At 35.9% G+C, this 23,421-nt stretch overlaps 1 protein-coding gene across 11 annotated transcripts in view; it reads right to left on the bottom strand.

Moving 5' to 3' along the window:
* The window catches only part of SCFD1 (sec1 family domain containing 1), a 115,439-nt gene that overhangs the window by 5,784 nt on the left and 86,234 nt on the right, over nt 1–23,421 (bottom strand). For 4 of the 11 annotated variants that reach the window (XM_045900650.3, XM_064570910.1, XM_064570907.1 and 1 more), the window contains 6 exons: nt 22,018–22,071; nt 18,383–18,435; nt 15,862–15,895; nt 14,325–14,390; nt 9,450–9,518; nt 1,923–4,676 (listed from right to left, as the gene is read on the bottom strand). In XM_045900650.3, the coding sequence (XP_045756606.1) occupies nt 4,653–4,676; nt 9,450–9,518; nt 14,325–14,390; nt 15,862–15,895; nt 18,383–18,435; nt 22,018–22,071 (300 nt within the window). In that variant the 3' untranslated portion in view covers nt 1,923–4,652. Of the gene's footprint in view, nt 1–1,922; nt 4,677–9,449; nt 9,519–14,324; nt 14,391–15,861; nt 15,896–15,954; nt 16,103–18,382; nt 18,436–22,017; nt 22,072–23,421 lie in introns of those variants that run through there. The other 7 variants (XM_064570903.1, XM_064570905.1, XM_064570904.1 and 4 more) reach the window with 7 other exon arrangements.

Below are 23,421 nucleotides of genomic sequence, written 5' to 3'. Positions count from 1 at the left end.
GTTCGTTAAACCTGATCTGAAAAACCCAGTTTTTGTTTTTGTTTTTTTTTAAGATTTTATTTATTTGATAGAGAGCACAAGTAGGCAGAGTGGCAGGCAGAGGGAGAGGGAGAAGCAGACTCCCCGCCGAGCAGAGAGCCTGACACGGGGCTCGATCCCAGGACCCCAGGATCGTGACCCGAGCTGAAGGCAGCTGCCCAACCAACTGAGCCACCCAGATGCCCCAACCCACTTCTTCTTAAGGTTTAAATTCAATTTATAAATGATATTATTCTACAGATATATCTAGCAATTTTTTCATCTCAGACATAGTCATTTCTAGAAGTCCATTTTGGGCCTTTAAAAATATTTTCTATATCTTAATGTCTACCTTCTTGAATATGTGGAATACAGTTCTAATAATTGTTTTAATGTCTTTGTCTATTAATTCTGTCATCTGTGGCATTTCTGAGTCTGTTTGTTGAAATGTTTTCTCTTCATGATGAGCTTTATTGCCCTGTGTCTCATCTGGTAAGATTTCATTGGATTGCAGACACTAAACTTTGTTGGGTGCCTACTTTTGTATTTCTCTATTTCTGAGCTTTATTGCAGATGGTTAAGTTACTTGGAACAGTTTGATCCTTCTGCGTTTGGCTTTTAAGGTTTGTTAGGTGGGACCAGAACCAGCATTTAGTCTAGGGCTAATCTTCCCTATCACTGATAAGTACTTTGCAAATCTCCATGAATAGCTGTTAATTTTTCACTCATGTCAAGATAGAAGGAAGTGAGCTGTACCTGTACAAAGTACAGGTAATTGGTTGATGGGAACAGACACTATTCCCGGCTCCACTTGAGCAAAGAAGGTTGATCCTTGCAGGTGGTTCTTCACCTAGTTCCTCAAGTTGTTTCCTCACCATCTGCACTGACCAGCATTCATCTGACCCTCTGTAGATCTCTAGAACTTTCTTCCTGTGTAGCTCTCTTTTCTCCATTACTCAGCCCTGTGAATGCTAGCTACCTTGACTCCCCCTAATGCCCAGCTTTGTCTCAGCAACTCAGGGAGTCCTCTCCCTCAGCTCTACCTGTGCTACAGCCTGAAAAAAAAAAAAAATCTCTCCAGCAAGTAAGATGGGGCAATTGTAGGACTCATCTTGTTTGCTTTCCTTTTCTTAGGGATCACTGTCCTGTGCTTCCTGATGTTCAGTATCTGAGAACCATTGTTTCTGATATTCTGGGTGGCATTTCTTTGGCCCTTGTAGGATGTTTAAATCATCCGTTGGATTTTTTATCTCTTTAAGGCTCTGTCTGCTGCTGCCTGCAACACTCCCGTTACACTAAGGATAGACCCATGGGTTCAAATGATATCATTAGCACATCTCTGAGCTCTGCATTGTCTTCATCCTCTGGTGCCTTGTGGCCGGCCATATCTATAGCCTCATTTTAACGCCCTCCAGTTTAAGTCCGGCACATAGTGGCCGTCTTGTGCCTTTCCAAGCAGTGACCTCAGCAGGAATCTAATTGCTCTGTGTTGGCTGGGTTTGACTACTCCTCTATCCCTTTATCAATTACTGTTGTTGTCGGGGGTATAGTCAGCTCCACCTGAGACATATGAGTGAATGAAGACAAGACTGGGGTGACAAATATCAGGGAAAACGATGCTGACTATCAGCATATGATAGTCACTTAGCCATAATCCTTCAGGAGATCCTAGAGTTCCTGTGGCTGTTTCTAGATTCTTAGGACACCATGTCATCTTGGTACACGGAGCTTGCTTTTTTAGCACAATCAGCTGTTCCTGTTGAGAGTGAGCCACGTTGATGGGGCTGATGCTTGGTAATTTAGAACCATCCTGAGGTTTCCATTGTAAAAGCAGCTACAAATATTTAAAGTCTGGTACACACTCATCAACATTCAGGGATCTCTTTGGGTATCAATTTTTGAAATTCTGTGATTCTTTTGAACCCAGAGTAGCTCAACAAAGTGAAGTTGAATAGTTCCTAGTTCTCTCTGCTTAGTCTATGTTTATTTTGATGTGGTCACTATAGCAAATGAGAAATTCAGTTTCCAGTCACATCAGTACAGTCTCAGCCTGCGGAGCCAGGTTGCTCTGTGCCTTGCAATTTGAAAACAATCAAAAAATTTCTGCAAATGTCTACTGTCTGATGACCTGGGTATATCTAACTGAATTTAAATCTTCACACCCAGCTTCAAATTCCTTTGAATATTACCTAAAAATTGTAAGTTTTAAGGGCATGATTTGAAAATTGACAATTTAGATCATACTAGGATGTGACTTTGTCTTACAGTTTGTCCCAGTACAAAAGTACATGATGGAGCAGAAAAACAGAAGCTTCTGTTTCAGGGCAAATTTTGTTTTGACTTGAATTTTCTTTCAATCCTTTTTTATTTTGTCCTTTCCTTTTATTTTAGAGCCCCATCTATGCCAAGTGAACTGATCTTCCCATGTTGATGCCAAACTACTCAAATTCTGTCAGGTGGCTATGCTTGCCAGTCCATGCGTGTAAGCTCACTGGTAAGGCATTCGTTTTGGTGAACATCCTGTGCCGGCTAGCCCAGGTGAGCTGCATTACCTTGAGGGCCCTGTGTTAGATGCCCGTACTCTGCACAACTCATTCCACATAGAAGAAAGGGAAAGCGACTGGCTCAGGTTGATCAGTGAGGAGTGGCTTGGCAAGACTTCAAGCCTCCTGCTTCCTCAGCTAGGCAATTTCGAGCAGTGGAGAGAACGAATGTGGAGCAGACAGATGTGCATTCCACCTTTGGCTCCACCATGTACCAGCTAGGACTTTGAGCAGGGTCCTTAACTTTCTGAGCTTTGTTTCCAGCTATAAAATTGGTGTTGTACCATCTGTTAGTGCTGTTGTGAGGATTGATGTAACTTTTATAAATCACCTGGCACAGCATTTCCATTTCCTATTGACCTCTACCCCTGATGGGCACTTTACCATGGCAGGAATCAATTCCTCTGAGAATCACCTTGGAGGCAGATAAAACTGGTTTCTGAATCAGCCAAGCTGGGGGCTTGCTGCATAGACTTGTTGAGCTGCCCAGCCCAAGACAGCAGCAACAGTGACGCTTGCCTTATTGTGGGTGGCCTGCTGGGGAACCCACAGCAGGACAGATGGGGCTAGGCTGTGGACAGTTAGAGAAAGGACAAAATTTCCCCGGAGGTTTGTTTTTTTTTTTTTTTTTTTTAAATCAGTTCCACAGAAAGTTTTCCATCTCAGAACCTTGGCAATGACCTTCTTTTATGTGAACTGGAGGCAAACTTGAAAAAAACTGTGCATTCAATGATGAGACTAGTTTCACTTATTTTTGGCGGCAAACACAACATGAAAAGAGACCACCTCCTGTGTCTTTCATGTAGTTTTAACCTAAAAAAAATTTCTGGACATATATTAAAGTCTAACTTCTCTGTTACTGAGGAAACTGGGACATTGCTTTATCTTCTTTACAGCTTATCACCTTGATTAACATTACTGTCTCTATAACATTTTCTCCTTAAGTGCTGAGCATGAAACCACTTTGATCACTTTGGCAGATGATGTGGTGCTACATACTGAATGTTTGTGTTCCCTACAAATTCTTTTGTTGAAGCCCTTACTCCCAATATAATGGCATTTGGAGGTGGGGCCTTTGAGAGGTAACTGAGTTTGGTAATTGGTAATGTGTTATAGCAGCCAAAACATTAAATTCTATCTCAAGACCAAGTCAGATTAGTAGGCCACTACCCAGATAGAACTCTTTAAGACTCATGAGGGATGGGAGTACAGAAAGAAACAGTCTTGTGAATCTTGATATCATTACATTAACATCCTGATAATAGATAAGGATGTTATCTATAACACTATAGATTCCTCTTGATGAGGCTCATTAGGAGGAAAAGGTCCCTGGCCTTTTTAGTAAGAATTTTTTTCTCTGGAGCGATTGGCTTGCTTTTATCTTATAGCTGCCTTGAGTTTCAAGACTGATCAACATTCCTTATTGGTGCTGCATACCAGGAAGGTTTGAACCGAATTTTTTTTTTTTTTTTGAACCAAATTTAACACTTGATTTTACATACTTTTTAGAACTTCATGGGATAAATGTTTGGTCCAGTCTAGATGCTGTTAGTTGCTGCCATTACATAAAGAAGGTATTCTGTGATAAAATGTACATAGGTGTGCCAGAGGAAAAAGAGACATTAAAGTACCCACTTCAAGTCTAGAGGCAACATGGGGGACCAGGAAAACATGGGAAGGTAATTTTACAATTAAAATGCATACAAAAAAAAAAAAAAAGCATTATAGTAGGAGATTCATGAAGCAGTCAAGCAACATTTGCATTTTTCTTAAATTTTCACTGGCTTCAATCGTAACAAATGAGTTTTCATATTAATATTTTAATATTATATTCAGGCAGGGTTTTCTTTCCTTCCTAAGCACTTTCTCATTTGTCAAATATAACAGGAGAGAGAATGTACAATTTTAAAAATTTATTTCTGAAATACTTTATTCTTTTAACTAGTACACATTATATTAAGTATAGAATTTCCTTAAAAATTAACTCTAAGTTTCACTGTTAGGACACTGATACGAAGAAGAAAACATCTGGCTCTTTTGACTTTTCTTTTTACATTTATCTGAGTAGACTCATATTAAGGTTCTTCTGTGTTATTTCTGTCCAAGTTGTGACAGCTAAAACAAAACATAAGAATAACTTTATTTTAATCACAAAAGAAATTTATGTATTCAAGCATTTGTAAACACCTTAAAAATGTATGCTTTAATCATGGTAAAATCTAGGCTTCTCATTTATTGCATTTGTACCTAAAATAATTATTACCTGAAGAGTAATAAAGGCTGTCATGTTTAAAAAAAAAAAAAAAAATGTATCAATATAGGTAGAAATTCAACTAATGGACAACAAAAACTCAGAACAGTCTATATTAACACAGTATGAAAATGTAAAGAAAAATTTCATGTGCTTTACTGCTGACAGTTTACTTTGCCACATATTTTAATTAATTTGATATTTAATAAATACATCATTAAAAAGAAAAAAAAAGGTTTTCAGTTCTGGAAGGCTAGGTAAACTACTGGCCGAATTCTCCTAGGGATAGCAATTAAAACTTGAAACAAAATACAAAAACCAACTACTGGAAGGAAATGGAGAGCAACTGAAAGCTGGTGGTTTTGGGAAGAGAACGGACACTGGGAAGGAGAGACAAGCACTGGCTGAGTTCCCTGGTTCTGTGACTCTCAGCCTAAAGAACCAGAGTATGGGGACAACTAAAGCCATCGAAGGTAAGAGGAAATAAACGAGACAGAGTGGGGGAGCTCTAAATTCTGTGTACAAACTTTTCCTAAATGGAAAATGGTGAAACCCTGAACCACGCACAAATGAGAGAGACTAAGAAGTAAGATGTGAGCTGCTGCCCAAGAGACAGAATTTGACATTTGAGTCTAACCGAGTTTATTGCCTGCTAAAGGCCCAAATCACCTCTCCAGAAAAACAGAATTCAGTTTCCAAAAAAACATTCACAATGTTAAGGGTACAATCTAAAATTAATATATGAAGGAACAGGAAAATGGGGGAAAGACAGTGGAGACATCTAGACAGTGAAATGTATGATCTGTGTTGCAATTAAAAGACAAGGGTTTAAAAGCAGCTTATGACAACTATCCTCAGTGAAATAATGGAGAGTATGTTCACAGTGAAAAGATAGAAAAATCCCAGCAGAGAAATACAAAGTCTATTAAAAAAAAAAAAGACGACCCAAACGAATATTCAAGGACTGGTAAATACATACACCATTGCTCAAAAAAGCAGAAAGGAGATAAAGAGTGAATCTGAAGACAGTACAACTTAAATTACACACTCTCAAGAACAGAATCAGGGGCACCTGGTTGGCTGAGTCGGAAGAGCATGCTACTCTCTTGATCTTGGGGTTGTGAGTTCAAGCCCCACACTGGGTGTAGAGATTACTTAAATAAGTAAACTTAAAAAAAATAGAATTAAAAAAATCTTAACCCCAAACAGAATCCTCAGAGATGTATGGCATAATATAAAATGTTGAACATATACAATAGGTGAATGGAGTCCTAAAAGGAGAGGAGAAAACTGGGCATAAAAATGTTTGAAGAAAGAAGAGCTGAAAATTCCCTAAATCTGGTGAAGGTATAAACTAATAGATGATGCAAGAAGCTCAGTGATCCCCAAATAAGAAAAATATGCAAGAAGTCACACATAAATACATCCTAACTGGTGAAAACCAAAGATAATGAAGAAATCATGAAAGCAGCCAGAGAAAAATTACATATTACATGTAAAATTATATTGCTCTGAATACTGCTGCCTTCTTATCAGAAACAATGGAGGGTATAAGATTGTGGAATAACATTTTTAAAGTTTTGAAAAACTGTCAATCCAGAATTCTATATCCAGCAAAATTAAGAACAAAGGTGAAATATACTTTCATATAAAAGAATTAAGAGAATCACTGCTAGCATACCAGAGCTATAATAAATGCTAAAAGAAGTTTTGCAGTCAAGAGATAGAAATTAAAATCTTCTAGAGGTGGTAGGGATGAAGAACACTGGAAATCATATCTGTGTAAATGCAAAGGATTTCTTTATGATGACTGAAGTAGAAACGATAACACTCTTCACTGTCTTGTGAGGTTAATAATATACAGATGTAAAATATATGACAATCACAGAATAACTGCTGAGGGAACTGGTCTATATGGTTGGAAGGTTCCTATATTTAATGCAAGTGGCACAATATTAACTCTATGAACAGTTAATGATGTATATATTGTGATCTCTATAGCAACTATTAAATTAACAGATACAGCTAAAATAGAAAAGTGCTCAAATTATATAAAGGAAGGTAGGAAAGGAGGAAAAGAGGATGGCCAAACTATTTCAAACTAATCAGTAAAATGGTAGATATAAATCAAATCATATCAATAATTACATTAGATGTTAAAAGACCAATAGAACCGGGCACCTGAGTGGCTCAGTTGGTTAAGCGACTGCCTTCAGCTCAGGTCATGATCCTGGAGTCCTGGGATCGAGTCCCGCATTGGGCTCCCTGCTCAGCGGGAAGTCTGCTTCTCCCTCTGACGCTCCCCCCTCTCATGCTCTCTCTGTCTCTATCTCATTCTCTCTCTCAAATAAATAAAATCTTTATAAAAAAAAATACCAATAGAACCAATTTAAAGGCATAGATTGTCAGAATGGCTTAAAAAAATCCAATTATATGCCATCTACAAGATAAACACCTTAAATATAAATTCAGAGGCAAGCTGAAGCAATCAGATGGAAAAGTTATAACCTGCAAACCATAAGGATAAGACTGGAGTGACTAATTTAATACCAGATAAAGTAGACTTCAAGATAAAGAGGATTACCAGGTAAGTAGAGGAATACTGAATAAAAGGATCCACTCATAAGGAAGACACAGCTATCATAAACCCGTATGTACGTAAAAACAGAGCTTAAAAATAAGCTGACATGGACAGAACTAAAAAGAGAGCCTGACAGAACTGAAGGGAAAAAGAAACAATTGCACAAACATATTTGGAGATTTTATTACTAGTCTTTTAGTACCCGATAGAACTAGACCAAAAAAACCATAAAAAAACAAATCAATAAAGACATAGAAGATTTAAGTAGTGCTGTCAACTACCATGACCAAACTGAAATTTATAGAACCTTTCCCTCAACTGCTGCATAATGCACATTTTTTTAAAGTGCACATGGAATGCTCAGTAAGAGACCATATGTTGGGCCATTAAAGAGATTTAAATAAATTTTGAAACAGTAAATCATACGCATAATGTTCTATGACCACACGGTAATTAAATTATAAATCAATAATAAGATACTTAGAAAACCCACAAATACTTGAAAACAACAACAAATCTCTAAATTATACATGGGCTAAAAAAGAGAAAACCACCAAGTATATTAAACTATAAAACATGGTGATGAAAATATATTAACATTTGCGAAATGCAGCTAAAACAGTGTTGGGTAAGAATTTTGATTTTTATGGCCTTAAATGTTTATGTGGAATTTAGGAAACAAAACAGATGAACATAGGGGAAGGAAAGGAAAAATAAGATGAAATCAGAGGGAGACAAACCATGAGACTCTTAACTATAGGAAAGAAACAGGGTTGCTGGAGGGGAGATGGTGGGGGGGATGGATTAACTGGGTGATGAGCATTAAGCACTTGACGTAAGGAGCACTGGGTGTTACATGCAACTGAGGAACTACTAGATTCTACTTCTGAAACTAATAATACACTATATGTTAATTGATTTAAATAAAAAAAACTAATGAACTTAATATCCCCAAGTAATCAAAACAAAGGAAATAATAAACCAAAGAATAGAGAAATTAGCATAAACATCTGGTTCATTAAAAATATTAACTAAATTGAGAATCCTCTAGTTAACCCAAGAAAAAAATATTCCGTTTTGCCTATTCTAGAACATTATATAATCTGTGGTGGAAAAATATCGAAACCATGTTTTGGGGCAGGGAATGACTAAGGGCAAGGATTGACCGGGCAAGATTATAAGGGAACTGTGTGGTATGAGGGTTCTATATCTTGAATAGGAGTTTGGGTTGAATTATTCAGGTGAACACATCTGACAACACCCAGGAATATACACTTAAGACCTATATATTTCATTGTTATAAATTTTACCTCCAAAGGGTACAAAACAAAAACCCCCTCAAAAACTAAAACTCCTAGGCAATAAGGGGGAAGTGCACAGATACCTACAATTTACTTTGAAATTAATGAAGTTGTAGCAATCAATAGAATGAAGAATGGATAAATGAGTAGGTATCTTATAAAGCAAGTACAGTAAAATGTTAATGAGGAGTATACATGTGTTCACTGTATCTTCTTGAACTTTTCTGTATCCTCCTATCAGTGGGCAACTACATTACGGTTAAAAATACAAGAACCACATAATGGGGTTAAGAAAGTTGTGCTGGAAAATGATGCTAGGAATAGCTGCTAAAAATGAGTACAGGGTACTGTTATGATTTTTATGGCAGCCAAGGCTAAGGTGAGTGAACATTACTGGTTATACTACTGAGCATCCCCAGGAAACTTCCAGAAAGTTACCTTAATTTCTTAGCCCAATTTATATTTGGCAAAGTCAGAAATGTGGACAGTATATAAGGAAATGGGGAACTGAATTTTGCCTGAGTACACTACTCCAAGTTTAAATTCTCTGAATTTATCTTTTCATAGATTTGGGATAACAGAAATAATGTTATGTATCAGAGTTTTCTGTATAGTTGTTCATGGCAAAACCTTGTATTTTTATAACTCTATGGCTTTTGGCTTCAGCTGATTCAAATGAATATGATTCTCTTGCTCTCTCTTGAAAAACATCAACAGCAAGTTATGGTAAGAGAAACTAACAAGGTACACTTTACCTGTTTTATGAACTGTGTAGCATTAAAAAGTTCACTGCAGCCATATAAAATGTGTTTGCCTTGTTTCCCCTGTAAAAGTGAGAAAGAACTCATATAAGCAAGTAACAAGTAATATTTTCAATATTTCCAAGAAGACTGATCAAGTCCAATAAGACTTTATTATTCTTAAAGGTTTTTTTTGGGGGAGGGGTGGTTGTTGAATTTTGGTGTACACATGTCGATCCTAAAACTGCATGGAAAAAAGCGGTGAAATGGGCATAATAAATTTTTTAAAAATGTATTAATGTACCCTGTTGGTGCCATTTATACTGAAAATAGAAGGAATCTGATGACCACCACATTTCACAGGAACAATCGTCTATAAAGTCCTAGGCCAGCATTCTTCCAATGTAAGATCTGTATTACTTGAAGAAAATATGCCTAGGGTTTTGTTATGCTGACAGCAAGATATGGTACAAGTAGCATGGATTGTCACTGCAGTCCCATTTGTGTCATACAGTATTTCTATATTAATATACTCCATTTTGTAACTCCTTATGAATTTCATTCCTAATTTTGGCAGAATGCTATAACCCAATTACAGCAGTCAAAACTGCTGCGGAATTTGGTAAGTCCTTAATGCTGATTATTATGTATTGTATACTTAAAGGAAAATTCATTTCTTCTTTAATGTAAAAAGTTTATAACAAAGCAAATACAGTAATTCATCAAGAAATAGGATTATGGCTTTGTAATACAAAAGGAGAACATTTTTCTGTGATGTCTCAGCTGCATTAAACATGGTTGGCTGAATAAATGTCCTAGCTGGCCATCTCTGAGAACAAATAAAACAGTCACATCTCACTCTCATTTTTTTCAAAATGAGATGTTATGTGCCAACAACTACATAGGATTTGTCATATAAGTGGGATTTTTGAGGCTCCACAGGATATACCTACACAAGACATTAAAAAAGGTAGAGATCACAGCAAAGAAGAATAAAGAAAGCATAGGGAAACTTTAGAAGGGTCCAGATATTCTAGGCACAGCTCCCAGGATCCCATCTCAGTAGCACAGGGCACATTTTATTTTCAGTTGTGAACCACCAAGTTCCTGGTTGCAGGGGAGTCCCAGTCTTGTCCAAGGGGAGGGGTCTTTTATACCTCTCTGATCATGTAAACAAAATCAGGCTTTCTCCATGTGGTTTTGACTTTCATTTCCCTGATAATTAATGATGTTAAGCATCTTTTCATGTTGTCTATTGGCTATCTGTATGTCTTCTTTGGAAATGTCTCTTCAGGTCCTTTGCCCATTTTTAATTGGATTATTTTCTGGTGTTGAGTTGTGTAAGTTCTTTGTATATTCTGGATATTAACCCCTTGTTGGATACACTATTTGCAAATATAATTCCCACTCAGTAGGCTGCCTTTTCCTTTTGTCGATGGTTTCCATTGCTGTGGAGAAACTTTTTACTATAATGTAGTCTCATTTATTTTTGCTTTTGTTGCTTTGGTTTTTGGTGTCAGATTAAAAAATCACTGCCAAGACCCATGTCAGTCAAGGAATTGACTGCTTGTTTTCTTCTAGGAGTTTTATGATTTCAGGTCTTATGTTCAATCCCTTAATCCATTTTGAGCTAATTTTTGTGTATAGTGTAAAATAGAGATTAATTTTATTTTATTCTTTTGCACGTGGCTGTCTAGCTTTCCTAGCACTATTTATGGAAGAGACTGTCTTTTCCCCATTTACATTCCTGACATCTTTGTTGTAAATTAACGTACCATATATTATATGGGTTTATTTCTGGGCTCTCAGTTCTCTTTCACTGATCTCTGTGATTGTTTTTATGCCAGTACCATACTGTTTTAATTACCATAGCTTTGTAATACAGTTTGAAATTAGAACATGTGATACCTCCAGCTTTGTTCTTCTTTCTCAAGCTATTTGACTATTAACGGTCTTTTGTGGCTCCCTACAAATTTAGGTTTGTTCTATTTCTGTGTGAAAATGCCATTGGTATTTTGACAGGGATTACAATGAACCTGTGGATTGCTTTGAGGAGTATGGACATTTCAACAATATTGATTTTTTTCAATCCATGAACACAGAATATCTCTTTGTGCCTTCAATTTCTTTCATCAATGGCTTACAGTTTTCAATAAACAGGTCTTTCAGCTCCGTCATTAAATTTATTCCTAGGTATTTAATTTTTTAAAATGTGATTGTAAATGGTTTTCTTGATTTATCTCTCTGATAGTTTGTGTATAGAAATGCAACAGATTTTTGGGTACTGATTTTTGTATCCTGCAACTTAACTGAGTTTGTTAGTTCTGACAGTTTTTGAATAGTCTTAAGGGTTTTCTCTATATGTCATCTGCTAATAGTGACATGAGTTTTACTTTTCTTTCCAATTTGGATGCCTTTTATTTCTTATTCTTGCCTAATTCACACTATATGCAAAATTAACTCAAAATGGATCAAAGACCTACCTACATTTAAGAGTAAAAATTGTTTTTCTTTTCTTTTAGAAGAAAACATAGGGATCAATCTTCATGACCTTGAATTTGGCAAAGGATTCCTAGATATGACACCAAAAGCATGACCAACAAAAGAAAACAAATTGGACTTCCAACAAAATAAAAAGAACTCTTGTACTTTAAAAAACACCATCTAGAAAGTGCAAAGACAACCTAAAGAATGGGAGAAAATATTTGCAAATCACATATCTAATAAGGGGCTTGTTTCTAGATTATATAAGGTACTCTTAAAACTCAATAATAAAAAGGCAAAATAACTCATTTTTAAAAATGGGCAAAGGATCTGAAAAGACATTTCTCCAAAGAAGAAACTGCCTCCTTCATTTGAAGCTGAAGGTCCAAGATGGGTTCCAGTAGTTTAAAGAAAGATTAAATCTGCAATTACCCATATTGTATGTCCTGATGATTTTCATAACATCTAGGGGATAGAATAATTCTAATCCTTCTTTTTCTTTTACAGGTTTTATATATTTTCTAAGATTCCTCTGGGGAAGCAAAATTAGGACACTATTGCCACTAAAATATATACAAAATAATTTGTTCAACAACAGAGCCGAAGACCACTGTGGAACTGTTAACCTAAGTGATGATCTGTTAAGAAAGGTGCCTGGATACAGGAAATTAAAATATCTGCTGCATGCCTGACTAGTCATAGTACCATGTGCTCTACTACCTATACGCCATATTTTTGTGGGTGGAGAATAATCAAGGAAAAAAAAGTATTTAGTAAACTGAAACCACATACCTATCACTGATAGTCTGATGTTCTTCTGATCAAAGTGACTGATCAGAGAAAAAACTAAAGAATCAACTTAATACATTTCACAAAATTAAAATTTCTGTAGTAGAAAAAGGTAAGTTGTCAAAGCTTATACATGATTAAAAATAAGTTTGCAATCTACCAAATGTTCTACTGTAATGTTTCTCCAAAATTATGCCTGTATTTCAGCCACTTCACTCCACAAATGATTAGTATTTTGGTGTTTATTCTTCTGGTTTTTCTTTTCTACAAATATTTTTTAAAAATGCAGGAAAACAGAATGCTGGTGAGTGTAATTAAGAAAGCTTAAACAAGACTGGGGGTGTGTGGAATGTATAAGTACAGGATTAATTTCATCTGGTCTGTTGCAGCCCTGTGTTTATCCCTGGGACCAACTGGAACAGTCATATTGTTGACTCCATGCCACACCTGAATGAAATAGATCAACTAGTGATTAATAGTCCCAGGGTCACAGATAGACCAGGGGACAACTTTCAGTAGCTTGTCAGCACTCTGTATAGAAATTGTACAGATTGATGGTGTGCACCTGGTTCCTGCTATATGACCAAAGAGGGATATAAAAGACACCTCCTTGTACAAGATGGATGTTCCCTGGAGATCATGGCATCTTACACAGATCTTGGTGGTTCACACTCTGAAGATGAGGTATGTCCTATGTAACTGAAATAGGATCCCAGGAGTTGTGTCTGATAGTTTTGAATCTCCATGACATTTGTCTTTTCTTTATCTCCTGATGTACCAAATCTTGACCTTTTTAAAGCCTTACATAACATAGGACATAAGGAATGATCATTATTTAAAGTGAATAATCAAGATTACAAAATGTCATTCCAACAACTGATAATTCTGTTGCCCCTGTATTTTAAATGATGTTTTGCTCTTCAAGTTATACCCTTTCCTCATATTCTTTTGCATAGTTGTCTGTCACTCCCTGCTGCTGGGAGCTTTGAGTAGCACTCTACTTCTAATTTGCTACCTCCTGTTTGCTGAAAAAGCAGACATTCCAAGTGTGTTAGAAGTATGTTGCTGATTTAAGTCAACAGGATGGGAAACAAGTACTTATTATTCAGGTAAATGGGTTTGGTAAATCATTTCACCAAGGGAGACTTTTTGGAAGAGGAGCTTATTTGAGGTCTCTGAGCATTTATTTTACTTTTATAGGGAGCAGGGGGAGGGGCAGAGGGAGAGGAAGAGAGAGATAATCTTGAGCCAGACACCACCACCGTGAGATCATGACCTGAGCTGAAATCAAGAGTCGGATGCTTAACTGACTGAGCCACCCGGGCACCCTGTAGTTTATGAACATTTAAAGTCAAATTAAGATAGATAGCTTCCAAGTACATTACATGAATAAGATACATTATTTTCCAGATTAACTACAATTTTAGGCTAAAAAATGTGACAGGAATTGGAAAACAATGAGCATATGGGCATTTCCCCTTTATGAGGACTTTTAAACTACCTCCAGAAGAGGGCTATGTAAGAATCAGAAGAACCACCAGAGAATGCTAGTATGCTGAAGACACAGAACAACTGGGAAACATCAAATGATTAAAGAATAAAGAGGCCAACATGTACCTTTATATAGTCAACAAGATTTTGGTATTCAATGTAGTTGCCTCCTCCCACCACAAAAACAATTGCCTAAAAATGCAAACAGAAAAAAAAATAGGTAAATTGAAAGAAATAGTATTTTAACTTTTAAGCAATGTGGTTTTTAGTTTGAAGCATATTCTACAACTTACATAAAAAAAATATACAAGCTAGCAAAAGGTCATATCCTAAGCACCTCATGCTACTTCAATTAAAAGAAATTTGTTTCTAAAAAGTGTGTAGAGGAAAATAAACCTCATTCTTCAGTTAACTAATAGCAAATAAATCTAAAGGGCTTCCTCCAAAAGGCTTTTTAAAATTAGAGTTTATTGTAGGTAGGAAAAACAAAACTTGGCATTTACATAATTTCCAAAACAGTTCTTATTTTGAGAAGCTTTTTGTATCTCAAAGGAAAACACAGTCGTATCTTCACAAAAGCTTGGAAGCCAACTTTAGAAACAAGTTCCACACATATAAAACTTTTATTGCAGTCTTAAACTTCTTTTTCGTGAATTACCTAATTTTGTGTCCCTTTTTTAAAAAAAATTTAATTCCAGTTAGTTACTATACAGTGTAACATTAGTTTCAAGTGTACAATATAGTAACATTTCCATACAACACCCAGTGCTCATCACAGCAAGTGCACGCCCTAATCCCAGTCCCCCCATGCACCTCCCCTTGTAACCATCAGCTTGTTCTCTATAGCTAAGAGTTTGTTTCTTGGTTTATCTTTTTTCCCTATGCTCATTTGCTTTGTTTGTTAAAATTCCACATATGAATGAAATCATATGGTATTTGTCTTTCTCTGACTTATTTCGTTTAGCATAATACACTCTAGCTCCATCCATGTTGTTGCAAATGGCAAGATTTTGTTCTTTTTATGGCTGAGTAATATTCCATTGTATATATACCACATCTTCTGTATCCATTTATCAGTTGATGGACACTTTACATGAAAAGATGCTCAATCAACATCACTCATCATCAGGGAAATACAAATCAAAACCACCATGAGATACCACCTCACACCTGTCAGAATGGCTAAAATCAACAACACAAAAAACAACAGGTGTTGGGGAGGATGTGGAGAAAGGTGAACCCTCTTACACTGCTGGTGGGAATGCAAGCTGGTGCAGCAACTGTGGAAATAGTATCGAGTTTCCTCAAAAAGTTAAAAGAACTACTTCACAATCCAGCAACTGTACTACTAGGTATTTACCCAAAGGAGACAAAAATACTAATGCAAAGGGATACATGCATACCAATGTTTATAGCAGCATTGTCTACCATGACCAAACTACAGAAACAGCCCAAGTGTCCACTGACTGTTATTTTTAGCTATTCTAAGTAGTTTTATAAATCAGGAAAATATGGTTACTAATAATGGTTACACAGAATTGGATTTATCAAAACTACCATACAGTAACTGTAATAAAGCCATGTTTAAGATGAAGACAATTCTTCAAGACTGCTTGGTCATCTTCCTTCCATTTTAGAGACAGAATTTTTATATATAACTCACCTCCTGGAATGGATTTTTGTTCCTTGGAACTGAGCTACAACAAAGAAAAACGATAGTGAAAACTTCACACAATGCTTTCACTATGGATAAAAGAGGTATGGGGAACGCACACATGTACACACAATTAGATACGTATTTGCAATTCTTCCTCCTTCACTTTCTTTGAGGCTGGGTCCTCTAGTTTTGTGTACCCAAATAGTGAATTGGGAAGGCAGAGAATATGAGGTACATTTATCAGCATCTAAAAGGGAGTAGGGCAATCTGTTAGCTTCAAAATAAAACCTAAGAGAAAACTGAAAGGGAGAAGGAAACACTGAGCAGCAGCTCTCAGAAGGAATAAAATCTGGGTATAAGGTAAGTTGATAAAACACATATTTTAGTGGTAAATTATATAAAAGTTTACTATATGCAACATAATGTTGCAGTTTGTCAGTATCCACATTTGTGTAAAAACTATGTAAACACATGTATGGGAAATAACAGGAGGAAATGGGGGCTGGGAGGAGGAATCTGCATTTTGCTGTAGCTTATTTCTTTGTATTTCTATATACCATTATATATTATTATTACATATATTAGCCACATATTTATATACTTATAATGTATTTTAAAAATACTTATTTTGTGTCTAAGAGGTCTTTTAATAAAGATATTTTTCAAAGCCTTTGTGAGTCAGACATATATTTGTTTCAGTGATAAAACAGGCTGTACAAAGAGAACTTAGGTTTTCCTCACAAGCATTTTTTTATTTGACAGAGAGAGAGACAGCGGGAGGGGAGGAGCAGGGAGCCTGATGCGGGGCTCGATCCCTGGGATCATGACCTGAGCCGAAGGCAGATGCTTAACAACTGAGCCACCCAGATGCCCCCTCACAAGCAATTTTTTAAAAATTTCAACGAAGAGGAGAGTGCTATTATACCATCCTTAATTACTGAAAGGTCAATTCCACACCTTTATCATCTTTACCTTATTTCTATGGCCTGTCTGAATGAATATTCCATAGAAAGGGCCAGAAGCCCACCCGACTGAAACACCTCATCTGTGATTAACTTCTTTCCAGGGTGCTTTAAGTTCCTCTAAGAGTACACATAGAATCAGGAGAGATTTAAATAGCACAGTATTATTAGTTATTAATAACCAAGATTAACTGTGATGAAATAGCTCAGGAGAAGGCAAAGGAGAAGTTTCTACGAAGCAAAATGTGTCTACTTGTTAGCCATATGCAAATCCAAGGATAAAATGTAAGCCAGAGAATATCAAGACAGGAAAAGAGTTAAGTTCAATGTTTTAAAGTGTACAAACCAGTGGTTTTTAGTATATTTACAGAGCTGTACAACTGTCACCACTGTCTAACTTCAGAACATTTTTTACCATCCTTAAAAGCCCCATACTCATTAGTTGTCACTCCTCATTCTCTCCCTTCTAGAATTTATTCTTTGTCAAATGCTCCTTTGCCAGCTGCTCTTAGCAGCTTCTTCTGCAACTTTAGCAGTATTTCTGGTAAGTTAAGAAAAGAAAATAACCTTTTAAGTTACGATCTAATCTAATGATCTAAAACTCAGGGGCGCCTGAGTGGTTCAGTCATTAAGCGTCTGCCTTCGGCTCAGGTCATGATCCCAGGGTCCTGGGATCGAGCCCCGCATCGGGCTCCCTGCTCTGCGGGAAGCCTGATTCTCCCTCTTCCACTCCCTCTGCATGTGTTCCCTCTGCCAAATAAATAAATAAAATCTTAAAAAAAAAAAAACTAGAACAATCTAACAATCAACTATCTAGTGACTAGATTATCTATTCTATCGACAAAGATGTAAAAGCTTAGGATAAAGCAGAGACAACATTCTAAAGATCCCAAACATAGTAAGATGTAGGCAAGAAACCAGCTTCACTCAAGTTTAGGTGAGAAAGAAGATCATTCCATGAAGGTTTTTCCCCTCCCAATTCTGCCTGTTCTTTCTTTATGTCTTGTAGGCTATTTTTCATACTACCATGAAGTAAATCTTGAAAAATGATACCCATTATGAAGCAAACAAGTACCTTACCACACCATGTTTGTTGTAAGATAGAGAAATTATCTGTAGAATGTTTCATTGCCATAAAGTATTTACAACAATCTACAGGGGTTGGCTTTATGGACCAGTTAAATAAAAACAACTGGTATCCAACAAAGTTCCTGTCTTTGCTTTGGTTCAATAAGAATATGCATTTAAAAACACATTATCCAAATTCCCCTCCCCCATACAGTCTACAATACTGTCATCTCGTCATAAAAAACAAAAAACACCTAATGTATTTTTTTGGTGTGTGAGTATATATACTTGAAAGGAAAAGAACCAAAACGTCAAGTAAAATTAGCAATGATTATCTGCAGGTAATAAGATTATACATATTGTTTACTTACCACTTTTCTATATAGTTTGAATTTTTAATAAGCACTTACTGATTTATAATAAAAAATTAAGTTACTTCCATTCTTAGCAGGGTGGAAAGACCTACACACAAATTACACAAGTCAAGAGCTGCTTACCTGTCATTGCCCCGCAGCATTTTGGGATCAAAATATCTATAATCATCAGTTTCCTATTAAAAAAAAAAAACAAACCAACCAGAACTTGGTTTCTCTTCAGAAAGTTACCATTTGGCTTTGAGTATTTTAATTACTTAAGCTATTAATCTGGTAGGTTAATTAAATAAATCTGTGTCACCACCACCACTACTACTAACAGAGCCCTTACTACATGTTAAACATTATTCTAAATGCTTTAGATGAAATTACTCACTTAAATCCCCATAACATCTGTGAGGTAGTTACTGTTACCTCTATTTTTTCAGATGGGCAAACTGGGGCACAGAGAAGTTATGTAACTTTCCTAAGGTCACATAACTAGTAAGTACAGGAAGTCCAGGATTTGAACCCAAGTAGTCTAGTTTCAATGCCCAAGCTCTTAACCACTATACTATACTATACTGTCTTGAAAATATACCCATTTTATAAACCAATATAATTATTTTTATTTTGTGTCTGTTTTAGAATTTTATTATATGTCCATGATTTTACTGAATATACAGAATAACCTAATACAGGTTTATAATCTCTATTTGAAACATTTAGAGTTTGGTGTGTTCTGGAATTTTGAATTAAAAAAAATTTTTTTTTGAAGATTTTATTTATTTGACAGAGACAGAGACAGTGAGAGAGGGAACACAAGCAGGGGGAGTGGCAGAGGGAGAAGCAGGCTTCCTGCGGAGCAGGGAGCCTGATGCGGGGCTCGATCCCAGGACCCAGGGATCATGACCTGAGCCGAAGGCAGACGCTCAACAGCTGAGCCACCCAGGCGCCCCTTGAATTAAAAAATTTTTAGTTGGATGATATCATGCATATAACATTCCCAGTTACGGGAGTTGGGTTATACAAAATCCTTCAGTTTTCAGAACTCTGTAGATTTCAGAAGTTGTGGATAAGGGGTTGTGGACTCTATAAGCTGGAAACTAGCTTCTTGATAATAAAGGAGCTGGAAAGTACTGTTTTACTGCTTGCAGTGTAATCACTCCCTAACCTCTGCCTCCTTCTCCTTCCACAGCACAGTCAGCCAAAGGAATCTGTTGTTCGCTGGAGAATGGATGGCCCTATGCAAACCTGATCAATGACAAACTATGCATTGGTTGCCACCACCTAGTCCTGTACTCAGTGGTGGACAGTGCTTAACCAATTACAAAACTCTCAGTGCACTCACAAGTAGCATCATAATCCTTCAACACTTTGCTTCGGGAAACCATTACTAAGCAGATTTACAAGATGAAACCTATCTGATATTTTTTTAATTCCCTTCTTTCAATTTATCCAGTCAAGACAAATCAAAGGAGAACACTTAAATAAGTGATAAGAATGCATCTAGAATTAGTTTATAGCATTTTCAAGCCTTTGAGCGAAGATGCATTCAAGATTACTAGCCAGGTCTAACTTAGTCCACTTTGCTAAGCTCTTTAGTACTTTGCTAGTCTCTCTTTAATGCCTCCAAATCAAGTTGTCTATCTGGAAACAGAAAAAGGATAAGAGAAAGTGAAGGTAGCTGCCTCATCTAGCAGATGGATTAAAAAAATGCTTTCAAAGCAGAAAAAATTTACTATTTCTAATTAGTTAAATATGTCTGTAGTGGGGTGCCTGGGTGGCTCAGTTGGTTAAGTGACTGCCTTCAGCTCAGGTCATGATCCCAGGGTCCTGGGATCGAGCCCTCCATCGGGCTCCCTGCTCGGTGGGAAGCCTGCTTCTCCCTCTCCCACTCCCCCTGCTTGTGTTCCCTCTCTTGCTGTCTCTCTCTGTCAATTAAATAAATAAATAAAATCTTTAAAAAAAAATATGTCTGTAGTAATGTGTCTTCTGTTATACAGTTAAAGTCACCAGTTAACTAATAAATGAATTTACATAACCTGGAGAAACATCAGAATAAGAACCGTAATTTAGCCATCCATGTGGAAGGTATGTGTATGCTGGAATGAGTAGTAAACAGAAACATAGAAATAGTAGATTTTTGGTTCCAGTTGTGCTACTAAAAATAGTGTGACTTGGGAGAAGTCATTTAACATCTCTTGGTTTCCTCTCCCCCACATTCAAATTACTTCTAATGTTTCCTTAAACTCTAAAGCTCTGTGATTCCATGAAAAGCATGTTTCTTGCCCTCTTCAATACAGCACAGTGGTGAAAAATGTGGCCTGCCCAGCTCTGCCATTTATTAACTTTGTGTCTTTGGGCAAATTAATTAACTTTATTGTGCCACAGTTTCTTCATCCATAAAATGAAGATCATAATAAAATGGTATTTTTCATAGAAGTTTCTAATAAAAAATAAATGAAATGTGAAAATGTTTTGAATGATTCCTGGCATATAAAAAGTATGTAATAAACATTAGCTATCATCTTTATAACGGTCATTATTCATTATCTCAACTTAAAAATTAGGGATAGTAACAAAATATCCCAAACTTTCTTAACCCCTTGTGTATTTGGCATCTGTCTAAAATTCTCCCATTTATTTATATTTTTAACCTTTATTAGTGTTTGGAATAATATCCTCCACAAATTTAGAGCTTATTATGAAGTAGTAGTCTCTAAGATAATTAGTTACAAATGTATACTTCTTTCAGGCTTTCAGACTTTTCAAGAAGAGCTACTTCTTCCTATATTCTAGGATGTTTTAAGGAAGTCTATTGTTACACTACATTGTATACCATTTTCTCTGAATCAATTCCCAGACTGGAGAATCCAATCTTTTTAAGCTTATCATTATAGAACATTCTCTTATTCTTTTCATAATTGTAATTGTCCCCTTTGGGGATGTTTTATTACACTCTTTGTTTCACATGGGCAGATTTTTAAATATGTTTTGTTAATTTCCTTTAATGTTATTATCATCATGTTTTAACAATTACAAAAAGTGACACATTTATCTGAAGATTCTGTTCTTTCTTAGCATGGGATCTTAAGCCTTGCTGCCAAAATCTATAGAGATTCAGATCAATCCAAACTAGGGTTCTGATGCTGCCTTTCTTGATTCTAGACTCTTGTGATAACCACCTTCTAGTTGCCACAATAATAGGATGAACTGTTTTATGAAATGGACTGCAATAATTTTCACATTCCTTTCTTAAATTGTAAACAGATAGCTTGGAAACCCAGTAAATGCTAACAATATTTACCCATTTGTCTATTCATCCAACAATATATCTCTCTCAATTTACTTTTCAACCCAAGACTTTCGTGCCCTCTGAACACATGCACTTAAAAATTTCACTATGTATTCCTCTCCTAATTTTCATAAAGTTAAATTGGTCTGGTACTCTTTATACTACACCAGCTGATGCTCACTAGTTCTTTGTCATTTACAAAAAATTGCTCCTTAGGATATATTTTACATTTAACTATATATGGAATATAATCTACATTTAATTTGGATGAGAGCTGGCCAGAATAGTTATACAGCTGAGAAAACCAATTCTCATTATCTGTGATAATGGCTAAAAAGGCTCTTTGAGAACATGGACTCTTTCCTTTCCCTCATGTAGTTTGCTGTGATTAAGGCCACAATGAACTCAGATTTTACTGCTTTTCATGTACTGAGTTTGATATGTTCAAGAACTTATAAGTACCATGTCATATGCTACTCACAGGGTTTGACTTCATCTCCATGAGATTGTCTAAAATACGAGTAACAGGTAGATTCTGTGGAAAAGATAAGTATTTGTTAAATATTAGAAGAATAACCAAAGTTCTTCTCTATTAACAAAACAACTGAATTTTTTTCCCCACAGTTAAGTATGCTTACTTTTCCATTAAACACATTCTAAAATTAAGTATTCTGTGAATGGTGTCGTAGATATAAATACCCCTGGCACTACTCAAGTTTCCAAAGAAAAAATATAATTCTAAATCAAAAGGTCCTTTTGATGTGAAAGTGTACCCAGGTTTTAATACAAACACGTTTGGGCTTTTTACTTTGTTGGATGTTTGCTTTTTAACATGACCAACTGCAAACTTTTGATCAAATAAGAATCCCATTTTTTCCCTATTTCCTTTCTGCAGGTAGTAAGAGTTTCTTTAGAAGCAGAGTAACTTAAAGTTTGAAAATGTATGAGATTAAAGAAACTCAAGAGTCTTTCATTTCTAATGTATATTCTTCTAAGCCAAAAGGATACTTGTGATCTTTGAAAAATGGGGAAATGGATATATATAAATTTTATTGACCACTTTTGTTTTGCCTAGGATAAATTCCAAATTTCCAGTGACATACTGCATTGTCTTCTTACTGAAGAAATTCCACTTTGAACATGAAATATGTAACACTGGTGTTGGCAGAAGACTGCCTCTTGACATGCTTACATGCCTTGGGATAAGAAGTAGTATTGTTAAATTTCAATCTGTTTTTACCATTATTTTGAACATAAGACATGAAGTACAGAAAATTTACTAAGTGACTATTATGTTTATTCAAAATGCATTCCTACTGGGATGGTATTCTGCCTACTTTAAACTGATATTTCATTTGTGAACTGTACAGGATGTTCTGTATATTTTGTATCTTAGAGACTTCTTACAACAAAGGCAACATTAAATCTGATTATTTAAATAAATGTAGATAACACATTACTATTTTACAAGAGTTTTGCTTTCTTTAGGTCATAAAACATTTTACTGTTTCCAAAATGGACTTCCACTACAGAAAATGCTGCTTTGCCCAGACAGAAAATAGGAATTTTTCTTTTTCTTTCTCTAGATTAGCAAGTAAAAAACCTTTTAAGATGATCTTAACCAAGTAAAATTAAAGCTATTTCATTATTCCCTGATATTTGTGTTGGCCAGAAACTTTTTAAATAAACAAAAGCACCAGAGGTTCAATCTAGCTGAATGTACTTCCTGAATTCTATTATTTGGAGTAAAAAAAAAAAACATAGCTCAAAATTTTACCTTTTAAGTTTTGTTTCAAATAAAATTGAGTTTGTACATGTAGGAATAAGTCTAAACCATGACTTTCTCTGAAGAATGACTGGGGGCAGATTTACATCTATAAAAATG

The sequence above is a fragment of the Mirounga angustirostris genome, unplaced genomic scaffold, assembly GCF_029215605.1.
Source record: "Mirounga angustirostris isolate CCGP_5_RB_7025 unplaced genomic scaffold, mMirAng1.0.hap1 SCAF_9, whole genome shotgun sequence".
In the NCBI taxonomy this organism is placed as follows: Eukaryota; Metazoa; Chordata; class Mammalia; order Carnivora; family Phocidae; genus Mirounga; species Mirounga angustirostris.
The sequence above is the reverse complement of the archived record's forward strand: the minus strand, read 5'-3'. Positions and strand labels throughout refer to the sequence as shown.